The sequence below is a fragment of the Salvia splendens genome, chromosome 7, assembly GCF_004379255.2.
Source record: "Salvia splendens isolate huo1 chromosome 7, SspV2, whole genome shotgun sequence".
NCBI classification, from domain to species: domain Eukaryota; kingdom Viridiplantae; phylum Streptophyta; class Magnoliopsida; order Lamiales; family Lamiaceae; genus Salvia; species Salvia splendens.
In genome coordinates, this window is record NC_056038.1 from 5,741,832 (window position 1) to 5,762,455 (window position 20,624).

General features: G+C 37.4%; 4 protein-coding genes across 4 annotated transcripts; 2 read left to right on the forward strand and 2 right to left on the reverse strand.

Annotated features, from left to right (window-relative positions):
* Positions 1-6,088: 6,088 nt before the first annotated feature.
* Positions 6,089-8,680, forward strand: LOC121811013. Its single transcript, XM_042211763.1, has 3 exons — positions 6,089-6,751; positions 6,862-6,972; positions 7,451-8,680. Exons 1-3 carry the CDS (start codon positions 6,410-6,412, stop codon positions 8,450-8,452), a joined length of 1,455 nt encoding a protein of 484 aa, XP_042067697.1. The 5' UTR covers positions 6,089-6,409; the 3' UTR covers positions 8,453-8,680.
* Positions 8,681-8,728: 48 nt separating this feature from the next.
* LOC121811014 (bifunctional nitrilase/nitrile hydratase NIT4B-like) lies at positions 8,729-10,315 on the reverse strand. The gene is made up of 3 exons (XM_042211764.1): positions 10,156-10,315; positions 9,863-10,042; positions 8,729-9,654 (listed from the first exon to the last, which is right to left on the reverse strand). Exons 1-3 carry the CDS (start codon positions 10,268-10,270, stop codon positions 8,951-8,953), a joined length of 999 nt encoding a protein of 332 aa, XP_042067698.1. The 5' UTR covers positions 10,271-10,315; the 3' UTR covers positions 8,729-8,950.
* A 1,382-nt stretch (positions 10,316-11,697) lies between these two features.
* LOC121811478 (bifunctional nitrilase/nitrile hydratase NIT4B-like) lies at positions 11,698-13,389 on the reverse strand. Its single transcript, XM_042212347.1, has 4 exons — positions 13,232-13,389; positions 12,958-13,137; positions 12,040-12,615; positions 11,698-11,962 (listed from the first exon to the last, which is right to left on the reverse strand). The coding sequence occupies exons 1-4, from the start codon at positions 13,341-13,343 to the stop codon at positions 11,835-11,837; spliced, it is 996 nt and encodes a 331-aa protein (XP_042068281.1). The 5' UTR covers positions 13,344-13,389; the 3' UTR covers positions 11,698-11,834.
* A 2,017-nt stretch (positions 13,390-15,406) lies between these two features.
* Positions 15,407-18,768, forward strand: LOC121742747 (methyl-CpG-binding domain-containing protein 6-like). Its single transcript, XM_042135988.1, has 3 exons — positions 15,407-15,944; positions 17,823-17,942; positions 18,391-18,768. Exons 1-3 carry the CDS (start codon positions 15,570-15,572, stop codon positions 18,526-18,528), a joined length of 633 nt encoding a protein of 210 aa, XP_041991922.1. The 5' UTR covers positions 15,407-15,569; the 3' UTR covers positions 18,529-18,768.
* Positions 18,769-20,624: the final 1,856 nt, after the last annotated feature.

The window sequence follows — 20,624 nt, forward strand, 5'->3', positions numbered from 1 at the left end:
AAAACAGGCTCTTTTTGCGCAGAAGCAGGAGGCTGCTCTCAAGGATGTGGAGAGAGAGTTTGGGGTTCTCCAAGTGCGCTTCAACATTATCAAAGCCCCGGCTCGTACGTGGTTTATGAAGAGTATGGTCGACATCATGTATACGTGCATAATCTTGCAAAACATGATTTTCGCCGACGAAGGACCTGAGGCGGGAAATTGGTTCGACCCTGAAACCCCCGGAAGCTCTACCGCAAGTAGTCCGCCTCGCAGTGGAGTGCATCCGTCTTTGCAAGATCGGTTGGTTATTCGGGCAAGGACACGTGATTCTACCGCCCACGCCCAACTCCAAAATGATCTAATGGAGCACATTTGGGCAAAATTTGGCAACCGGTAGAGAGAGAGAGCGGAAGAAATTAAATTATGTATTTTTTTATTTTTTAAAGATTTTTAATTATATATTTTTTAAATTTTTTAAGAATTTTAAGTTGTAATTTTATTTTATTTAATGAAGTGTGTTTTTATTAATTGAATTTGTTGGAAATAAAAATAAAAAATAAAATTGAATGAATAGTTAAGGGATAAGATGATTAAGAGATGGTGGGTTGCAGGTTCTGTCTCTTAGTTAAGAGATGGAGTGAAAAGTACAGTGAGGCTCATGAATAGTTAAGGGATGAGACGGTTAAGAAACGGATAAGAGACAGCGTTGCAGATGGTCTTATGTTTGGTATTACTCAAAAATAGTCTTTATTGATGCACGACACAGATTTTATAACTAAATTGATAAGATTTTATAACTAAATTGATAAAATATGAGAGAAAAGAGATAAATTAAATAGCGTCGGAGAAAGAAAAAAAGTGAATAAAAGAATGATAATAAATTGAGAGACACATTCTATTTTTGATATGAGAGTAGTTTTGATGGTCTGAATTAAAATGGAGTAATGTGATTATTTTTTATGGACGAGACACATATTTTTTCTGAGGTGGCTAGAAAACCGCGGTTCAGGTGTGCGGGAGAGGGATATGAGATTTGGTTTATAATTTTCAGTTGAAACCTAAACCCCCTACAAACTAGGTGACACAAATTTACTATGAATCGAAAAGTTAATGATTTTTTAGGGTATAGAATAATCGTTGAAATATTTTGAAGGTGGGATTAAAATTGCAACACCGTCGAAAAGTCGAGATCTAGAATGAATTAACTCAAAATATAACTATAAAGTATAACCCCCCAAAAAAACTATAAAGTATAAACCCAAAAACAATTGGGCTCTAGTTGCCGAAACTCATACGTTTGGTCCAATTCTCAACAACCCCATATAAATTATGGTAGCTTTTCTTTATTTAAATGTGTTTGCTTTGCTTAGATAGATGCATATAGTGCTCATTAGCTGGGTTTATTAGGCGTTTGGTTTGGCAATTACGGTGAATGGAAGGCCTGTCGATAAGACCCAGGCCTGTTGAATGGACGCCGATACACACAGTTAGATCGACAGGCATGTTGAATAGACGCCGATACACACAGTTAGTGTATCTGCCCAAATTGCTACGTTAGTTATCAGCCCTATGTACAATGACTCAGTTAAGAAGTGCAAATTACCAGTATACCCCCACCTTTATTACTGAGTGCTCACCCACTCACATTGTCTGCACTGAATTTTTCTTACGAGAGGTTAAGCGCAATAGTGTCTGAAGACGAATTAGTTGCAAGGTACTTTCCTAATCTGATCTTATATTATCCTTAGTCAATTGTGCGCCGCCGGTCGTCACAAATTCCGACACAACAGTTCCCCTCAACTCCACCGGCCGACGACACGATCCTTTTGTGGGTCTAGTTCCGTAAATGGGGGAAGGAGTGATACCTTCTTCCAATCGTAACTTCTGCCAATGCTATCTCTATATATTTTATGCTCTCTTCTCGGACGTTTGTGTTGAGGAGTCATTTGAAAAACATTACTTCCAAATATTTGTAAGCTTTGCTTAAACAATTGTTCAATGTTTGTTATCTTTGACAATGTCACATTGCACTTGTATGCACTCAATAAAGTGTCGAGGATGTAACTGGAATTCCATGGTTTTCTCCCATTTTTATCAGACAAGGCAAACATCATTAGTACTTAATCTGGAAAATCAAACGCTAGGTAAGAAAAGGCTATCTACCAATTCAAACTCACATTATTAGTACTTAATGATGCTATAATTAAATTGTGAATAAGTTAGATGTATGAAGGTAATAAGTGTTGGAATATGATTAAATAAACTTGATTTTGTAATGAAAATATCTAGATATTATACAAATATCTAGATATTATGTAGAATTATCTAGAGCTAGGCATGAGAAAATATCTAGATATTTGAGTAGAATTAACTAGAGATAGAATTCTCTAGAATATAGATACTCCCTTCGTCCCTAAAAAGTTGTCACCTATTTCCTTTTTCGTCTGTCCCTAAAAATTTGTTACCTTTCACTTTTACCATTTTTGGTAGTGGACCCTACATTCCACTAACTCTTTTATATTCACATTTTATTATAAAACTAATATATAAAAGTAGGACCCACATGCCACCAACTTTTTCAACTCACATTCAATTACATTTCTGAAAACCAGTGTCAGGTCAAATGGTGACGAATTATTAGGGACGGAGGGAGTATTATTTAACAAATATCTATATTTTTAGAAAAAAAATCTAGATATTTAGAATATAAAAGAATTAAGTAGATAATTCTATAATAGGAAGTGGATGCCTATAAATATGAGAGATGTACCATTTTGTATAACTTGAGAAGTTTGAGAATAAAATGTTCCTTAGTTTTCTCACATCACCAACATCCCCTAAAATATTTCTCATATATTCCACTCATTCTCCCCTCGTATATTTCCTCCAAATTAAATTACTCCTCCAACATACTATCTTCGTCCCACATTAAGTGTCACATTTTGCCATTTCGACCCGTCCCACAATAAGAATCGCGTTTCACTTTTACCATAAATGGTAAGTAGACCCTACATTCCACCAATCAATTCTACTCACATTTTATTATAAAACTAATATATATAAGTGGGACTCATTGTCCACTAACTTATTCAACCCACTTTTCTTAACATTTCTTAAAACTCGTGCCTACACTAAATGTGACACTTAATGTGGGATGGAGGTAGTATATCTTATATTTCAACAATAAGTTGGGATAACTTTTCATGGAAAAAAGATTGCGACGAGAAGATATGCAATCAATTTTAGGGTAATCCCTTGTATCATTTTGTATCTAATTAAATAGTAATATAACTATATGAGTTAATTATTTGCATATATCTTATTTCAATCTCTTAAAAAACAATTGAATCTTCTTTGTTTTCTGATATCGATTTTTATCATTCCACGAGATAGCAATAAAATATTTTATAGCCCAAATTTTATTTTCATTTTGTTTTTCCTTTATAAACAATAAATAATTTTTAAAAATATCAAAATTACGATATAATCAGTTGTTTTAAAAAATTGTGGGATTGACTAAAAATCATCAAATTTGATGATATAGTAAGTCATTTTCGAAAAATATCTAAGTTATAATATAATAGGTCACTATTGAAAGTTGTATGATAGACTAAAAATTATCAATTAAATTTTATGATTTTAATTCAATGACAATTGACAGTCAATTTTCTCCTCTGCACCATCTGAAAATTTGAAGATTTTAATTGATGTTAAATTTAAAAAATCATAAATTTGTGTATTAACTTGCCATGTCTTGAATTTATACAGTTTAAAAAAATGAATAAAAATATTTATAATTAGAGGCCAATATTATGATTTTTCCCTTTTTTGTTTGCTATTGGGCAAAAGTAGTGGAGTTGGGATTTTCAAATATCCCATATTAATTTTTTCATTCGAACGAGGAATGTTTTTCTTTTGAGCTGGAAGACTGAAGTTATTTGATCAATAACTTCTTCTTTTATTCATTTGAGTCTCACAAATATCATTATATTCATTTTTTTCATTCGAACGAGGAACGATTTTCGTTCACAAAGTAATCATCCCACGGTTCTCTTTTGTTGCATTTTCTTTTGGAGACAAAATAGCGTCAATCCGTTTCTTCTTCAAGTCCAAACTCCAAAGTTAATTTCACTTTCACTGGTCCTTGAATTACACATTAAGAAAATAGAGAATATATATTGTAGTTTTATTAATAATTGCTACTCCCTCCGTCCCATTGAAGATGATCCGTTTTTCTTTTTTGTTCGTCCCAACCAAGATGACTTATTATTAAATTTGAAAATCCATTTATCTCTACTTTATTGCTCTCTCTTACTTTACTCTCTTCACTTAATACACAAAATAAAGTTGCATAAAATCTCGTGTCGCCCAAGTACTATAATAAATGGAGTTGCAATTGTAATCATTCCACGGTTCTCTTTTGTTGCATTTTCTTTTGGAAAAAAAAAGCGTCAATCCAAAGTTAAATTTCACCTTACTGATCCTTGAATTACACATTACGAAAATAGAGAATTTGAATTGTAATTTTATTAATAATTATAATATATGTGCAATATATGATATTGTTAAAAATCTTAATTTTTAAAATAAGGGATAATATGAATAAGGTCATCTCTTAAAATAATATAAAAATAATATTAATAGAATTCAGAGAGACATCCTTATGTATTTTTCAGATAACCTATTTACTCCCATTTTACCAATTAGTAATGTTAGTAGAAATATGTTCATCTCTTTCAGATATATACGCGCATTCTATACACATTAGGAAAAATATACACCCTATGGACAATTGATATGACACGGAAATTGAGACAGAATTGTTAAAGTAAGAGAGATGAGGAGAAAAATAGTTAAAGTAGTATTAGTGGATAGTGAGACCCACATTATTAGTACTAATGTTTAATGATGGTATAAGTTATAAATAAGTTTATGTATAGAGGTAATAATTGGCAAGTGTAGATAGCCTTCTGCCTAAACTGTATCTAAGCTTATATCAAGATACCCTAAATTAGAAACCAAACACATAAGGAAATTGTAAATATTTCATGTAGAAGTATTAGAAATACAGTATATATGAGTGTGAATTGGCAAAGCAGTAGAGATGTTAATGTCTGAGGTGGCGCGACCTTTAAATTTATGTTCATTTACCCATAAAAAATAGAGACATACGATATATATTCAGGATTTAGGATATATTCTAACTGCACTTTTCTTGTATAATTAATTGCGCTCGTATTACATCAATCTATTGTTTATTCACATATAAGAAAAAAACGTTACAAATCATTTTTATTAAAGAAAGTTGAATCACCGCCTGATTTCCTTATAATTTTAGTGAAATTTGAGATGTAAATAAGTGAATGTGTTCGAAGCTTTATACACAGTAGATAATTCATCTAGTGATGAAATTCTATACTTCATTTTTGTTTATAAAGTTCCATGCCAAATTAGTTATCCACACTACTAAACATGCGCTAATATTGGTATACGCGAATAATTCCGTCAGAATTCATAAAGTAAACAAATTAAACAGTAGTTAACTTATCATTATTGGACGCCTCAATTCTAATGTACTGTATTCTTTATTTATTTATCGACATTTGACTTTTAGTTTAGTAATAAAAAATAAATGGAGAAACTATTCAGCTAATCAAAATTGATTAAGTATTTATTTCACTCGAGTGGAACTGGAGATTGAATAATCATTTTATACATTTCATTGATTATTTTTTTAAAAAAAAATACTATGATAAATACTCTTTCATTCGTTAAAAAGTGGCATAACCGAAACATACAAAACATACCTTCAACGACCAATATTACACAAGCGACCATTTTATTATTGTAATTATAATTTAAAAAAAATTTATTTTATTCACGTACTATTTCAATTAGGAGTATACGAAATTAAAAATGATTACGTAAATAATGTATGAGACATATATGAGATTACGTAAAGAAGGGATGGCAATGAAATCGGTGAGAGACATGTGTTTGTGTTCTATTATTCTATCCAATAGTAGAAAATGACAATAGTTCTAATTTATTTTATTTTGGGTAAAAACGACAATATATCAAAAAAAGTTGGCCACAAATAAGGAAAAGACAGCAGGTTGGTTTCGCGTGTCGCTGAACAGCAAATCTGGCCTTCTTCTCCAGCTGTACATATGAAACTCAATAATTGACAGTTACCACTGAAACTCAATAATTGGTCGCCATGAATGGGTACCGCAAAAGGCGCGGCTGATTATAGTAATTTTTGACTGATTGGGAATTCGATCATTCTTTCACTTTCGATCACAAAAGAAATCAAAAGCAGAGCTGCGGTGGGTGCAGGACTACTTTCGCTTTTAATTTTCAATTTCTTTTAATTCGAATATACATTCCCCCAAATTATCAATTAGTAGGGTTCAATTTGGAAGCGAAAATGGAAGGACAGAATGGGAAGGTGAGGAAGAGAGGACTCTCATCGTCGTCTCCGTCGGCGCAGAATTACAGGTTGAAGCGCACCTTTTTAATGGGGAAAAGGAGGGGATCCACCACTCCCGTTCCCACATGGAAAATGATCGCCTCTCAATCTCAATCTCTGCAACCCTCTCTCTTTGGGGGAAATGCCAAGGATTTGTCGGTGTCGGCTCGAAAACTCGCTGCCCTTCTGTGGGAGGTTGATGGGATACATTCGCCTACACTGAAAATGGAAAATTCGGAGGGTGAAAAGACTGCAAACAAGAGGATTTTTGAGTCATCTAAATTGAGCACTGTTTCTGAGGTGAGCCACTGTAGCTGCATTTCAATTTTTTCTTTTCTGGGATTCATCACTGGAGTTGAATGTATATGCAGATTAGTTTAATGGGTTTCCTTTTAATTTGAATGCTCCAGGTGATGTTGGATCCGGCTAAACTGTGCAGCTGTAGAAGAAGACAGCCATCTGATTCCCAAAAGCCACAGCGAGCTAGTAGCAATCTGAGAAATTCCACTTCCATGGAACATGTATAATTCTCCGATTTATTTAGCTTTAATAAATTGTTGTTAATTTTCAGTAGTCTAGGCGTTCCTGGTGTCATTTGCTCGACTTCATATGCTTTGTTTTAGGGCTCGTATATCTGTATATGAAATATGATTGGTTTCGTTGCTTAATCAAATCGACTGGATAATGTTTTAACTGCATTGGCAATTTTTTCGAGCTACACTTTCGTATAAGTTATAGTGAATTGTCTGTGCACATTTTGGTGGTTCTTAATATGTTGATGTCAGTTTTTTTTGGGGTAGCTCTTGATGAGATATTAGTATGTTGTTTTGGCCAAAAAGAAGATGATAGCTTATTCTTGGACGTATTTTTAAGTTTTGTAACAATGAGATCACCTTAAGATGAGTCATATATGCTACTATTGTGCCCTTCATCGTTGTCTTTCTCGTTCGAATGTGTGTGCTTGGAAGGTGTTGTTGCTGACTAACATGTAAAACCTAGGTTGATGGAAAGCAAAATCATGTCCATGTGCTGAAGAATGATCTCAAGGATGTATACAAGGGTCTGGCTGCTTCTAAGCAGCTGCTTGATGTATTGTGTCGCGTTGGGGGTCTTGAGCAGCCTGAGAGTATTAGCTCCACGCTCGTCTCAGCTCTGGGATCTGAACTTGACCGCTCGTGTAAAAGAGTGAGTAAGCTAATCCATGGACAGACGAAGACGGAGAGTAGTGTGATTGATGACGTGTTGAAGCAGCCCAAAAATGGCATTCACCATGCTGTTCCATACCCAGTTGGAGAGCTCGAGACAGAGAAGAAACTAAGGCGTAGAATTGAGAAACTGAACCGGAAAACTGAGGCAGAATTAGCAGAGACAAGGGCATCTCTTGCAAGGACGGCCAAGGAGCTAGAGAGCGAGAAGAAGGCACGAAGAAAGGTGGAGCAAGTGTGTGAGGAGCTGGCACGAGGGGTATGGGACCTCAAGAGGCAATTTTCCAAAGTCCGGGAAGAAGTGGAGAAAGAGAGGGAGATGTTCCATTTGGCCGATCTGCTTCGCGAAGAGAGGGTGCAGATGAAGCTCTCCGATGCTAAGTGTCTGTATGAAGAGAAGAACGCACTTGTTGACAAGTTGAGGAATGAGGTTGAGGCCTATTTAGAAGGCACAAAGTGTGGGAAAGAAGGGGATGGCTCTCCTAGGCAGGACAAAACAAACGAACTTGAGAAAATGTTGAAGGAAACGTTTCAAGGCTTACAACAAAACCAAGGTAAAGAAAAAGGTGCAGCTGTGAATCAAGAAGAAGAGGACTCAGATGATAGTGATCTCCACTCCATTGAATTAAGCATGGAGGAGATCAGCAAGAACTTGATATGGGGTGATGCTGTCAAAAATGGATCAAAAAGGAACTTTGTTGATACATCAAGTAAAGGGAGAATATCCAAGAAGCAACCATTCATTCAAAACCAGAAACTGCAGGTGTCATTGTTATCTGAATACAACACAAAATGAGCAAGAAAGAGTTTGGGATTTTTCTGCAACTATTCAGGAACCGGAAAATGAGTTCTTATTTTCTTTCTTTGCAGAAATCAATTGTATAAATCAAGCTACTGTCTGCAGGCAATCAAATGTCATATCTTGTGATATTTTTTTTGAACTCCATTGATCATTGATCTTGTGTGATCATTTTATAACTCTACCATAATAGAATTTGACTGAAAGGCCTGAATTTTGGCATTACTTCTTGTTTGATCCACCATGTTCAAAGAAAACGATAGCACGACAAAATCGGCCATAACTCACATACACATTTGTATGCATCACATCATATCATTGATAGTATGATTTTTAACATTTTATGGGATATTGTGAAGGGAAGAACACAGTGGCAAAGCCATCACAAAGAGATGGATGCCGATAAAGTGTTGGTTATTATACTGTATTGAGCTTATTGTTACAAGGTGATTTATTCAAGACAACAAGACAGGGAAAGCTGATGCAATGGTAGTGTCATTTGTGGGAAGTGAAGGTAACCGGTTTCATAGCTCGCTCGTTGACAATGAGGCTGAGAATGTCCGGTCTAGAATAGTGGCCAACAGCATCAAACGAGAATTTGGCACGCGCCACATCCTTCAGATCCAAATCAGCAGTGAGAAGTCCCTCCCCTTCGAAATTGGGCCCGGCTAAGACCTCCCCGGAGGGGGCAACGATGACACTGCCCCCAGCGGCCACCACAGAATCTGGTTGGAGCTCGTCTTCCCACTCTGTGAGTAAGTACTCAGGAGGGGGCGGATAGTCCTTCCTGAGGCAGAACTGACCAGCAGAGAGCACGAAGACGCCCCCTTCTATGGCGATGTGCCTCACCGTTGGCTGCCAAACTTCTCTGTCATCTGAGTTGGGTGCACAGTATATCTCGATCCCTTTAGCGTACATTGCTGTCCTCAGCAGAGGCATCTTGTTCTCCCAGCAGATAATGGCACCCAGCTTCCCGATGGGGGTGTCAAAGACAGGAGTGGTGGATCCATCACCAAAGCCCCAGACGAGGCGCTCGGCCGTGGTGGGCATCAACTTCCTCCTCTTGCCGAGGTAGCAGCCTTGAGGGTCAAAGAAGACAACACTGCAGTATAAGGTATATCCCTCTCTCTCGATCACTCCCGTCACCAGATACACCTTGTAGTTCTCCGCTATGCTCGCCAGCCGATCCATCTCCGGACCTGCACATCACAGCACGATATTATCCGCTTTGGACTAAAGTCCTCACGGCTTTATTTTTTGGACACTTCCCAAATAGCCTCATACTAATGGAGTTAGAGCCGTCCATATATATTGTTTTTCAACTTTACTAGTTCCCGAATGTGGAATATGGTTTGCACCCCCACACAATTTTATACTAGCATTGCTGCTGAGTGAGTAAATACGCACCGGGAACGTCAATGGCGGAGTCATAGTATTTGCGGAACTGTTCGCCGGCAGTGGGGGTGAAGTGGCCGATGGTGGCCCCGAAGATGGATCCACGTGGATAGCCACCGATGAATGCTTCGGGAAACACCACCAATTGTGCTCCATTTGAGGCTGCTTCCGCCACCAGCCTCTCTGCTTTATCTGCTTTGTCATAAAAAAAAATTAGCGTTCGTTTGCTAGGGTAGATAACTCATCTATCTTAGAGTTATATGATAAAAAATGATTGGAGCCGGCTGATTAATGATAAATGTAACCGAGAGTGGCAGGGGTGTCGTAGAAGACACTGGCGGCTTGGACAACCGTGGCGCGGATGGTGGTCGGGGCGGTGGCCTCATCCTTCACCGTCGTCGGAGTCGGAACTGAAGCCATGTTTTGAAGTGGTGTTGGTTTTTTGTTGCTAAGTGATCATGTTTGGTTTAAGGAAGAATCTAATTTATAGGAACATGGCGGCGATGTGATTTTAACAACTTGGTATATGCTATTGTAAACTGTAAACCGATTTCAATAACTTGATACGTAAGTGATTACGAAATCAAATCGTTGGCTGCTTAATTTAAATACGACAAACTCTTGGCTGCTTAATTTGTTTATTACAAACTAATGAAAGATCGGTTTGATTGTGTGATATCAATGATTATTTTAAACTAGTTGTTCAAATTTCAAAACTAGGGAAATTATCGACTAGTATAGTTTCTACTAAAATCCAAGTCTGTATACAGTATATTTTGATCTAGAAACTTTGGAATTCAAACAGAGGCAGGTTAATAATATAATAATTGATGCGTTCTTCAACGTATATTCCATGAAGCCTTTGATAATGTGCTTTTCTTGTTCTTATAGAAGAATAAGTTGATGGGCTTCGGTTGTAAACTCGAGCTCAAGATAAGTAACGTCAAATGAGGTATTTAGACTTATATGCTTGATTTGTTGAACTTTTTTGTCTAAAATTATGTTGAACTCTTTTACTCGGCTTGGAGTCGGAATGGTGAGCTTACAAAGTTGGCGATCAACCGGAACGATACAAGGAGAGTTTTGGACTAAGTTAGTGGAGCAATATAGGAAAAAAAGTCGCTTTTAAAATGCCTCCACTGACTACTTTGTTTATGAGGGAGGCCATGGATGACATTAAACTATTTGCTAACCTCATTATCATTTTTTGGCACAATTCTCTTTTACTGGAGTTAATAAATGTCCTTTTTCATCATTATATTGCTTTTTAATCATAATTTAATGTAAATATTCAGTCCTTTAATAACAACTTAGCTTATGAATAATTTTTTACTTTATTTAACCATGAGATAATAGGAAAATGATCAATACAAAATCCAAACCTTGAGATTTGCCAATCTAATAGTCAATAATTAAATAAAAACACGGATGGTCATTATAAAGTAGTTTTAGGTCATATTATAAAATTCGGGTTTGAGGTCATTTTAAGATCATTTTATGTCATCATTACTATAATGACGTAAAAATAAGCTTATGATGACTTAAAAATGACCTTTGTATGCTTGGTTTTGCATTTTTGTATTAAGAATGGGCTTTGCATAGATTACAACCCTATATTTAAATTTCTTATGAGGTACTCCTACTTAACGGAACATAAAACATTATTTTTCCTAGGCCACGTGTATACGAACTCCATAGTTTGAGACTTTTAGTATATGTTGTATGGAGACTATTGCTAGTACTTTCTTGTTAAACTGAATTCTCAGAGTGAAAGCAACCAAATTTATGTTGATATCGTTGAAAGTTTTTTTGATGGACCTTTATGGGGAGAGACCATACATTCTAAGTTTCCGCCATTAACAAGTTTTGAGTTGAGATTTCAAAAAAACTTTTACATAGGAGTACTACTTACACACAAGTTGATACAAGGAGATTTATTCAAGACAAGAAGAAAAGAAAATATTAATGCAGTGGTAGACTAGTGTCATTTGTGGGAAGTGAAGGAAACCGGCTTCATAGCCCGCTCGTTGACAATAAGGTTGAGAATATCTGGTCTAGAATAGTGACCAACCGCATCAAAAGAGAATTTTGCTCTCGCCACATCCTTCAAATCTACACACAAACAAATACTCCACCTCATTACAAGATTATCAAAATTAAGTAAACCAAACCAAGACAATATAATGTACCTAAATCAGCAGTGATAAGCCCCTCCCCCTCGAAATTGGGCCCCGCCAAGACCTCCCCTGAGGGGGCAACGATGACGCTGCCCCCCGCGCTGACCACAGAGTCCGGCTGGAGCTCGTTCTCCCACTCTGCCAGCGAGTACTCAGGAGGGGCTGGAAAGTCCTTCCTGAGGCAGAACTGGCATGCGGAGAGAACGAACACGCCCCCTTCTATGGCGATGTGCCTCACCGTTGGCTGCCACACCTCTCTGTCGTCCGCGTTTGGCGCGCAGTATATCTCGATCCCTTTCGCGTACATCGCTGTCCTCAGCAGCGGCATCTTGTTCTCCCAGCAGATCACGGCCCCCAGCTTCCCGATGGGGGTGTCGAACACGGGAGTGGTGGATCCGTCTCCGAAGCCCCAGACGATGCGCTCGGCTGTGGAGGGCATGAACTTCCTCCGCTTGCCGAGGTAGCATCCTTGAGGGTCAAAGAAGACAACACTGCAGTATAAAGTGTATCCCTCTCTCTCGATCACTCCCATCACCAGAAACACCTTGTAACTCTCTGCTATTCTCGCCAGCCGATCCATCTCTGGACCTGCACACCAAAACTCCACATTAGTATGATGCTCGTCTGCTTTGGACTATTGTAAGTTCTCATGGTTTTGTTTTTGGAACAATTTTCAAAATTCTTCATTCTAATAGAATTAAGGTAGCCTTTATACATTGCTTGCAATTTTACTTATTTTTCGATATATGATCGAGGCATCAAAATAAGTTCGCTACTAATTTCGGCTGGTAAAATTACTAGGGGACATTCTGAGGCCAATCCGCTACTAATAGCGACAAACTATATCTGCTACTAATTTTTGCTGATAAGTTTTTATAGTGTGGTTTGCACCAAAACAATACTAGTATTGCTGAGTGAGTAAATATATACCGGGAACGTTGATGGCAGAGTCGTAGTATTTGCGGAACTGTTCAGCGGCGGTGGGGTTGAAGTGGCCGACAGTGGCTCCAAAGTTGGATCCGCGGGGATACCCGCCGATGAATGCTTCGGGAAACACCACCAGTTGTGCACCGTTCGAGGCTGCTTTGGCTACCAGCCTCTCTGCTTTATCTGCCTCGGACATGAAAATAAAATGTGTAATATATTAGTAACTTTTTATGTTGAGTTACACCATATAAACTAAATGTTTCAAATTAGTACAAACCGAGAGTGGCAGGGGTATCGTAGAACACAGTGGCAGCTTGGACAACTGTGGCACGGATGGTTGTTGGGGCGGCGGCATCATCCTTCACGGTCGGAGTTGGAATTGATGCCATATTTTTTCAAGTGGTGATGGGTTTTGTTGCTAACTGATTATTCATACGTAGAGACATTTTATTTATATAGGAAAAGCGCGGCTGCTTTGATCAGCAACTTGGTTTATTAAAGTGCGACTTCAACAACTTGCTATTAAAAGTAACGCGACTACGTGGGCCGCGAAGAAAGTAATGGAAGATGCGTTTGATTGGGATAATATCAAAGATTATTTTCAATTAAAAGTAGGGAAATTATTGACAAGTTTGTAGTAGAATCCAAGGGCTAAGCAGTATTTTAAAGACCTAGAAACTTTTGAATTCAAAGAGAGGCCAATGTCGTTATGCATATCAGTGTGCATGTATCCACCCTCTTCACTATTTGGCTGTTTCTATAACAATTCACACTATTTAACGTTACATATGTTTGGGTAGAGACGTAGATAAATTAATAGTTCGGGCCGAGATTAAAACGCGGACCATGTTTTACTTAAGCTCGGTCCAGGTCTGCAATATCAATATATTTAGAAAATATCATTTGCTTAAGTTTTATATTAATAAACACACTATAATTATAATAATTATTACAATAATATTTATTAAATATAATGTATATACGTCTAAAAATATAGTACATAATAACTTTTGTACAAATAGTACATATAAACAGAATATTCCATTCGTCCCATAAAAATATGAGCATATGATATGGCATGGGAATTAAGATAAAATTGATAAAGTAAGATATGTGAGAATAAGAGTAGTTAAATAGTGTTGGTGGATAGTGAGACCTTATTATTATTAATGTTTGAATGGTGGTGTAAATAACTTATGTATAAAGGTAATAAATTGAGATGAGCGAAAATGGAAAGTGCACATATTTTTATATTTTATGGGATATAGGGAGTATTAGATTTGAATTTAGAATGTCATTTATGACCTTAAATGATTAATAGATATAGTGACAAAGAAAAAGCTGTAAATGACCTGCCTAAAATGTGATAAATAATTTTTTAGAAACTTGTGATGGTATTATTTCAATTTCACACTTAAAATGCAAATATTATTTTCAAAAATCACCTTTTCTTTTAACACGCTTGAAAAGAAAGAGTGTGATTTTCAATATTTTTCATGGTAGATAACAATGCACAAGAAATTATAATTCACTTAAAAAAAGTCACTTTGTAGACTCGATTTTTTTTCACAAAATTATAGACCCAATAGAACCTTTTTTATGTACTCTCTCCGTCCCATAGTAGGAGGGACTCTTATTATAGGCACAAGATTTAAGAAATATAAAGAATAGTGGGTTGAAAAAGTTAGTGGAATATGAGACCCACTTTTTTTTTATACAGTATTGATTTTATAATAAAATGTAAGTGAAGCGAGTTAGCGGAATGTGGACCGGACATACTTACCATTTATGATAAAAATGAAGTGTGCCACTTATTGTGAGACATACCTTGTAGGTGAAGGTGACACGATTGTGATTGTGGTGCGAATGCCACTTATCATACCCGTTAGCCACATGAATGCGGACTTGGGTGAAAAAATGAAGGTGAGAGCGGAGATGAGGGGTTTTAAACACGCATTCCCGGCCGGGTACGCATTTTTACCAATATTCGAAACTACTACAAAAATAGGAATCACCCTAAAGTAGAAAACCAGGTTTCAATTTAATAAATGCATTCTTATATTAGTATATACAATGAAAATTGTGAATGATATTAAGTTAGTTAGTGGTAGTTTATAAAAGTATAAGCACAGCTTTGAAAACGTTTTTAATTAGATCCATAACGTTCATTTTTTAAAATATACTGTAATTGAACTTTGCTCTTTTCAAATGTTAGCACACATCTCCAATTTTACTATTTTCGGGCACAGATCCAAACTGCGGACCATAATAGGAATAAAATATCAAGTTCAACACTTAAAAAATCAAGAACAATTAACTTAAACTAGTCATATTCGAATACTAACGTTATACTAGTACCCTAAAAAAAACATTAGGAGAAAATAGAAAAATAATATTATCATCTCAAGTGGTCAATGTTACTTTACTCTATAAAATATTGACAGTCAAAATATTCTGAATTATCTACAGCTTTGCCTTCCTCAATCCTTTCTGTCAAAATTAGGGATTTGGAGGAGTACTATTTAAATTGGTTCTATCTGTTGGGGATTCTCACTTCTGCAGTCCTCATTCATACGTTGTTACAATCACTTCCAACTCCATTTTCCGATCCCGAGATGTCTGAATCACCGCTCCCGCCCAACCCGCTTCCTCAGCCCTCCGACCCGGAGCCCAGCCCCACCTACCCGGAATCCAGCCCGGCCGACCCGCTTCTGGATACCGATGCCTACATCGACGACCCGTGCCGGAATAGCACGGATGCCGCCGAAGCCGAGTTGCCCAAGCCGGAGTTCGCGCCGGGCGTCGTGATTGCGGCTGAGCCTATCTCGATGTATGTCCCGGAGGAGGCCGCGCCTGAGCAGCCCACGCCGCGGACGGCTAGGCGGAGGGATCCCGAGGAGATGGCCAAGCGGCCGAGCTGGCTGCCGGAGGACTGGAAGATTGAGTTGAAACAGCGCGTATCTGGAGCCACAGCTGGACTCTATGATCCAGTAGGTTTTGTTTTTTAATTCTCTTTTTTTTAGCTCAATTGATATGTGTTGGAGTGAATTTGCTGTGATTGATTGAGAGATGCTATTTTGTGCAGTTTTGACCTAAATTTTGTTATCTCGTTTGGTGAAGCTTGCTTTTGTTTTAACCTAGCTTTGGATTGTTTGGTTTTTATGATGTGTGCAATTGAATGTATTTGGTTTATTGTTTATTTTTCAGTGTTTAAGTAGCAGTCTTTGTTAAGCAGTGAGCAGATTTTAGGGTTTTTAGGAGTCTCGACTTGAAGGCTTGTTAAGTTGAGTGGGATTATGTTGAAATTGAGAGTACAAAATAGATAAATAGCAATAACTTAAGACTAAGCTTGTTGGAGTTTATGGTTGGTTTAATCTGAGGTGGCTAAATGAGTTAAACCTAAGGTGGCTAAATGAGCTAAACCTAAAGTGGCTAAATGAGTTCAACCTAAAGAAGAATAATCAGCGTAAACCTGTATTCAAGTTTGCTCGCTTTTTCTTGACCGTGTTTGTCTGTTAGTATTAATTTTCTTGATTATTTATGTGGTTGGTTTATATATAGTAGACACGTGGTAAACGCGCGTCTGGTAGTTTTTATTATCTTTCCTTTCCTGAGAACATACTTGCCGTTGTAGGATTTCTAGCTTCGAAAAATGTTTCTTCCTGTCCACGTGTATATCCTCACTTTGGTTGCTTATGTTTAATGTTTTGTTGAGCTGGAACTCAAAGTTTGTCGTGTATTGTGGTTCGTAAACTGGAATTCGCTTTTTGTCATGTAATGTGTATTAATGGAAGTTGGAAAAGCTAATATAAGAAGGAAGCTCAAGGGAAATTAGCTGAGCATGTAGGGGCTGGGGAAATATCAAGTATTTGCCTTTATTTATTGTGGGGCTGCTTGAAGATTAAGCTCATTAATTGGATCGTTTACGTGTTTTAATACCATCCACATGCATTTCTAATTCTTTGTGGTATTAATAATTGTACAGGATACCTTTTTAACCCTTCACCCTCTTTAATATGCCAGTAGGGCATAGGCCACACGTGTCAGTCATTGCTCGTGTCTTATTCGAGAACTTTACTTTTAAGGCACTTTTTTAGTATCTGCTAGCTGTGTCATTTACTTCGTAGGTGTCTTTTTCTTCCATTTCCAACTTATTGCTACTTGTTTAGTAAGAATGCTCCTTAAACGTACTTAATTGGTGACATGAGCTTCCAATTATAAATTATCCTTCTCTAGGAAATAACTTTTTCCCCCCTTTTCAAAAATAATGATGCATACTAAGACATGTTTTCTTATTTTTCTAAAACATTGAATATTTTGGTTAGCCGCGATTTGGGGTTACTAGCATTCCTCCCCCCTTTAGTAAGTGATTTTTCCATTTTGCACCTATGACCTTCCAAGAGTGAAGCTACATAGCCTACATTGTCTGCTCATTTGGTGGATCTGATCCATTACAATTACATTAATTAAATATGTGTTGTTTCTTTCTCTAAAGTGTCAATTTCGTAGTTTGAGCACTTTGATGCACTCATTTACTTCATATGAAGTGTCTTTGTGTGATTCCTGAGCTTGTGAAGGTAGTGGGTATGTATTTGATATGTATGCTGCTAGATAAAATGTACAAAAGTTAATAGCTTGGTTATAACAAGGTTTGTTTAAGGAAACCATACTAGACATAGGCTACTGCTGTGTTGTATGCTTCCTAGCATCCTCCTTTGGAAGTATAATTGTCTGGTGAGAATTTGGCATCTGAGATCAGCATGGAGTGATCAGTTTAAAGTTGTATTTTATACTTCAGTTCGTTGGTGGCATGTTGGTCACTTTACTTTTACATGGAAATAACATTTGCATCGATCCTGATTCTGCAGTATTACTGTGAACCAACGGGGCAACACCGTTTCCGTTCGAAGGTAGAGGTGCTTCACTTCCTGGAAACAGGAAGTAAGCCAACAAAGAGGAAAGCGGCCTCTGAAAGTGAGAGTACTAAGGTGAGTAAAAATCATTCATTCTTTTGCTACACGGAATTAGAATTTAATTGGAATTAGAATTCCACGGTTTAATTCCAAATCCTTTGTTCGGTAAAAATGATATAATTGATATGCGTGTGTAGTGTGTCCGCAGTGTCTGTGCAGTGTATGTGTGTGTGCAGTGTGCTTGCAAATCTGTGCAGTGTGTGTAATGTGTAATTCAAATTATCTTCTTTTGATATGAAATTCAAATTATGGAATTGGGAAAAATTGGAATTGTAATTCAATTCCAAATATTTCGAGGAACCAAACATTGGATTTGGAATTGAAGACTCCAATTCCAATTCCAATTCTGCAGCCCCAATTCCATGATACCGAACGAAGCTTTGGTGTCACCAACACTGCTGTTGAATTCTTTTTTCTGGAATTTTTTGCTTCCTGAATTCTTTGGTGCTTATTGCTTCTGCAGCCTTCGAAGAGTCTGGCTAGCCAACCGAAAAAGAAGTCCGCCACAAAGCGGAAGAAAACAGAGGCGGTTGTTGCTAGCAGTGAACAACCAGCGCCTGCTGTTAATGGCGCCCAGGAAGATGCCGCCCAACAGGCATGAAGTGCGCAGATGGTAAAGCCAAGCGCGAGCATGACAGGATCTCTAACTGAAACTCAGCGCTTGTTTTTATTACCATACTTCAGCATAGATTCTGTTGGTAGACATTTGCTTATGTAGGCTTAAAACATTATTTTGCCATTGTTTGTGGTTCAATTTGAACTAGATTAGACTTTTCATTTTTAGGTCTGTGGAATGTGAAGAGAACTCTTCTGTATTTTCCAATTGAAATTATTTTTGGAAGCCCTCTTCAAAGATAGTTTGTCATAGAAGTTTCCCTGTAGAAGTAAACCGTTGTAGAAACTCTGTTCCAGCTGGTTAAGTGCATGAGGTTGCTCCAGATTTGGACATGGAATTGTCCATGTGTTAAATAAGGTTGGGTTAACTTGAGGTCAAAGGTCTCGAGTCCGAATTCTGGCCTTCGCCTTTGAAGTCAGCTTTGGCACATTTGGTAGGGGTTGCAGGTCTCATTCATCATAAAGAAAAAAGGCAACACCTGCTTGCAGTGTGCAGAAGATATAAATAAAGAAACTAAAAACTTAAGATGAATTATAGTATTCAAATCGTTGGATTGTCACAACTCACAAACATGTATTGTTAGGTATTCTAGGAGAGTTAGTTCATAAAATATAGTAAAGAATTTTAATTCCAATTCCTAGGTAGTCGAGGAATTGGAATTAAAATTCTATAGAATTGAATTTGATGGAATTGAATTAAAATATAAATCCAAATCTTTAGCTTGGTATATGAAATTAAATTTGAAGAAATTATATAGTGTGTGTTGTGTGCATGTGTAGCGTGTGTGCAAGTGTGTGTGTGCACGCGCGTGTGTGTGTAATGCGTGCAGTGTACCCAATTGTATTCTATTTATACTTTTGATATGAAATTGGAATTGTTACAATTCAATTCCAAATTCAAAATTTTTGCAGTACCAAACATTGAATTTGAATTTGAAGTCTCATATTCCATGATACCAAAATGATCGCTCTATGATTCTTATAAAGTTTTCATAATCCCAATTCAACCTAAATGATTATAATAATTGGTTGATTACACATTCAAATTTTCATATTTTAAATATCAATAAATTGTCAAATAAATCATAAAAGATTGCCAATTTCTGGTTAATACTTTTTAAGATATGAAAAAAAAATCACAAAAAATTAATTTTTTCCAATTATCTCATTCTTCTCTCTTTTTTAAAAAAAACTCCTATATAAATGAGGAAATTACAAATGATGTCAAAAAGGACTCGAACTCGACACCTCATACAATACAATAATGTCTAAGAGTGTCCACTATGGAGTGGACGCGGCTATAGCCGCGAGGGTGGGCGGTCGGCGGGCGGACTATAGTGGCAAGGTTGTCCGCCCTGGGGGCGGAAGCGGCGGACGTGCGATCGCCGGGTGAGGGGCGAGGACGCGGCGAGGGGGACATAGCCGCTCCTATAGGCGCGACGACTATAGTGCGGAGACGACGAATCCATCCACTCACAATACCACTCCCCACCACTTATTTTTCACCATTTTCACAAAATCCATCCACTCACTATCTACACAACCACTCTCTAAAAAATGCACCGAGGAGACGACGAATCACCCGACTCTCAGGAATCGGGATATGGCAGCAATCCATCAAACCCCTCGGCCTATCCTTCGCAGCCATCGGGTTTTGGCTGGTATGCTTCTCAGCCGTCGGGCTTTGGCGGATATACGCCTTCGTCCCAGCATTAGAGTTGGAATCAATCTCCCTCACCGTGGGCATCGAGTCCACAAGAGGCTCATCACTCGGATTGAGAGTCGACTGAGGTTGGTTTATAATGCGCCTGGGGATACCGCTGCCGGCAGCAGCGAGAGAGAAGAAGAAGAAGAAGAAGAAGAAGAAGACGAGGAAGCCGACTCCGACTCCGACACCGAGTAGACGGTGACGGAGTTTTGTAGTTGTATTTTATTTTAATTATTCGTTGTATATTTTTACCGGTTTGCAATACAACGAATATTCGGCCCTAATTACCTCATTTTCTAGTTATTTACACTGCGATTATATAAATTACAGTTGATTGAAACTAAAAATATTTTAAAATGAAGATTGATTATAAA

Bases quoted from the DNA above. Each gene is read 5' to 3' on its own strand.
- LOC121811478 (XM_042212347.1), bottom strand. From the start codon at position 13,343: ATGGCATCAATTCCAACTCCGACCGTGAAGGATGATGCCGCCGCCCCA. The intron at 12,616-12,957 runs GTATATATTTAC...TTTGGTGTGCAG, and splicing joins CTCTGCCATCAACGTTCCCG to GTCCAGAGATGGATCGGCTG. The intron at 11,963-12,039 runs GTACATTATATT...GTTTGTGTGTAG, and splicing joins GCTTATCACTGCTGATTTAG to ATTTGAAGGATGTGGCGAGA.
- LOC121811013 (XM_042211763.1), top strand. From the start codon at position 6,410: ATGGAAGGACAGAATGGGAAGGTGAGGAAGAGAGGACTCTCATCGTCG. The intron at 6,752-6,861 runs GTGAGCCACTGT...TGAATGCTCCAG, and splicing joins AATTGAGCACTGTTTCTGAG to GTGATGTTGGATCCGGCTAA. The intron at 6,973-7,450 runs GTATAATTCTCC...TGTAAAACCTAG, and splicing joins ATTCCACTTCCATGGAACAT to GTTGATGGAAAGCAAAATCA.
- LOC121742747 (XM_042135988.1), top strand. From the start codon at position 15,570: ATGTCTGAATCACCGCTCCCGCCCAACCCGCTTCCTCAGCCCTCCGAC. The intron at 15,945-17,822 runs GTAGGTTTTGTT...CTGATTCTGCAG, and splicing joins CAGCTGGACTCTATGATCCA to TATTACTGTGAACCAACGGG. The intron at 17,943-18,390 runs GTGAGTAAAAAT...TTGCTTCTGCAG, and splicing joins CTGAAAGTGAGAGTACTAAG to CCTTCGAAGAGTCTGGCTAG.
- LOC121811014 (XM_042211764.1), bottom strand. From the start codon at position 10,270: ATGGCTTCAGTTCCGACTCCGACGACGGTGAAGGATGAGGCCACCGCC. The intron at 10,043-10,155 runs GTTACATTTATC...ATGACAAAGCAG, and splicing joins CGACACCCCTGCCACTCTCG to ATAAAGCAGAGAGGCTGGTG. The intron at 9,655-9,862 runs GTGCGTATTTAC...TGTGATGTGCAG, and splicing joins CTCCGCCATTGACGTTCCCG to GTCCGGAGATGGATCGGCTG.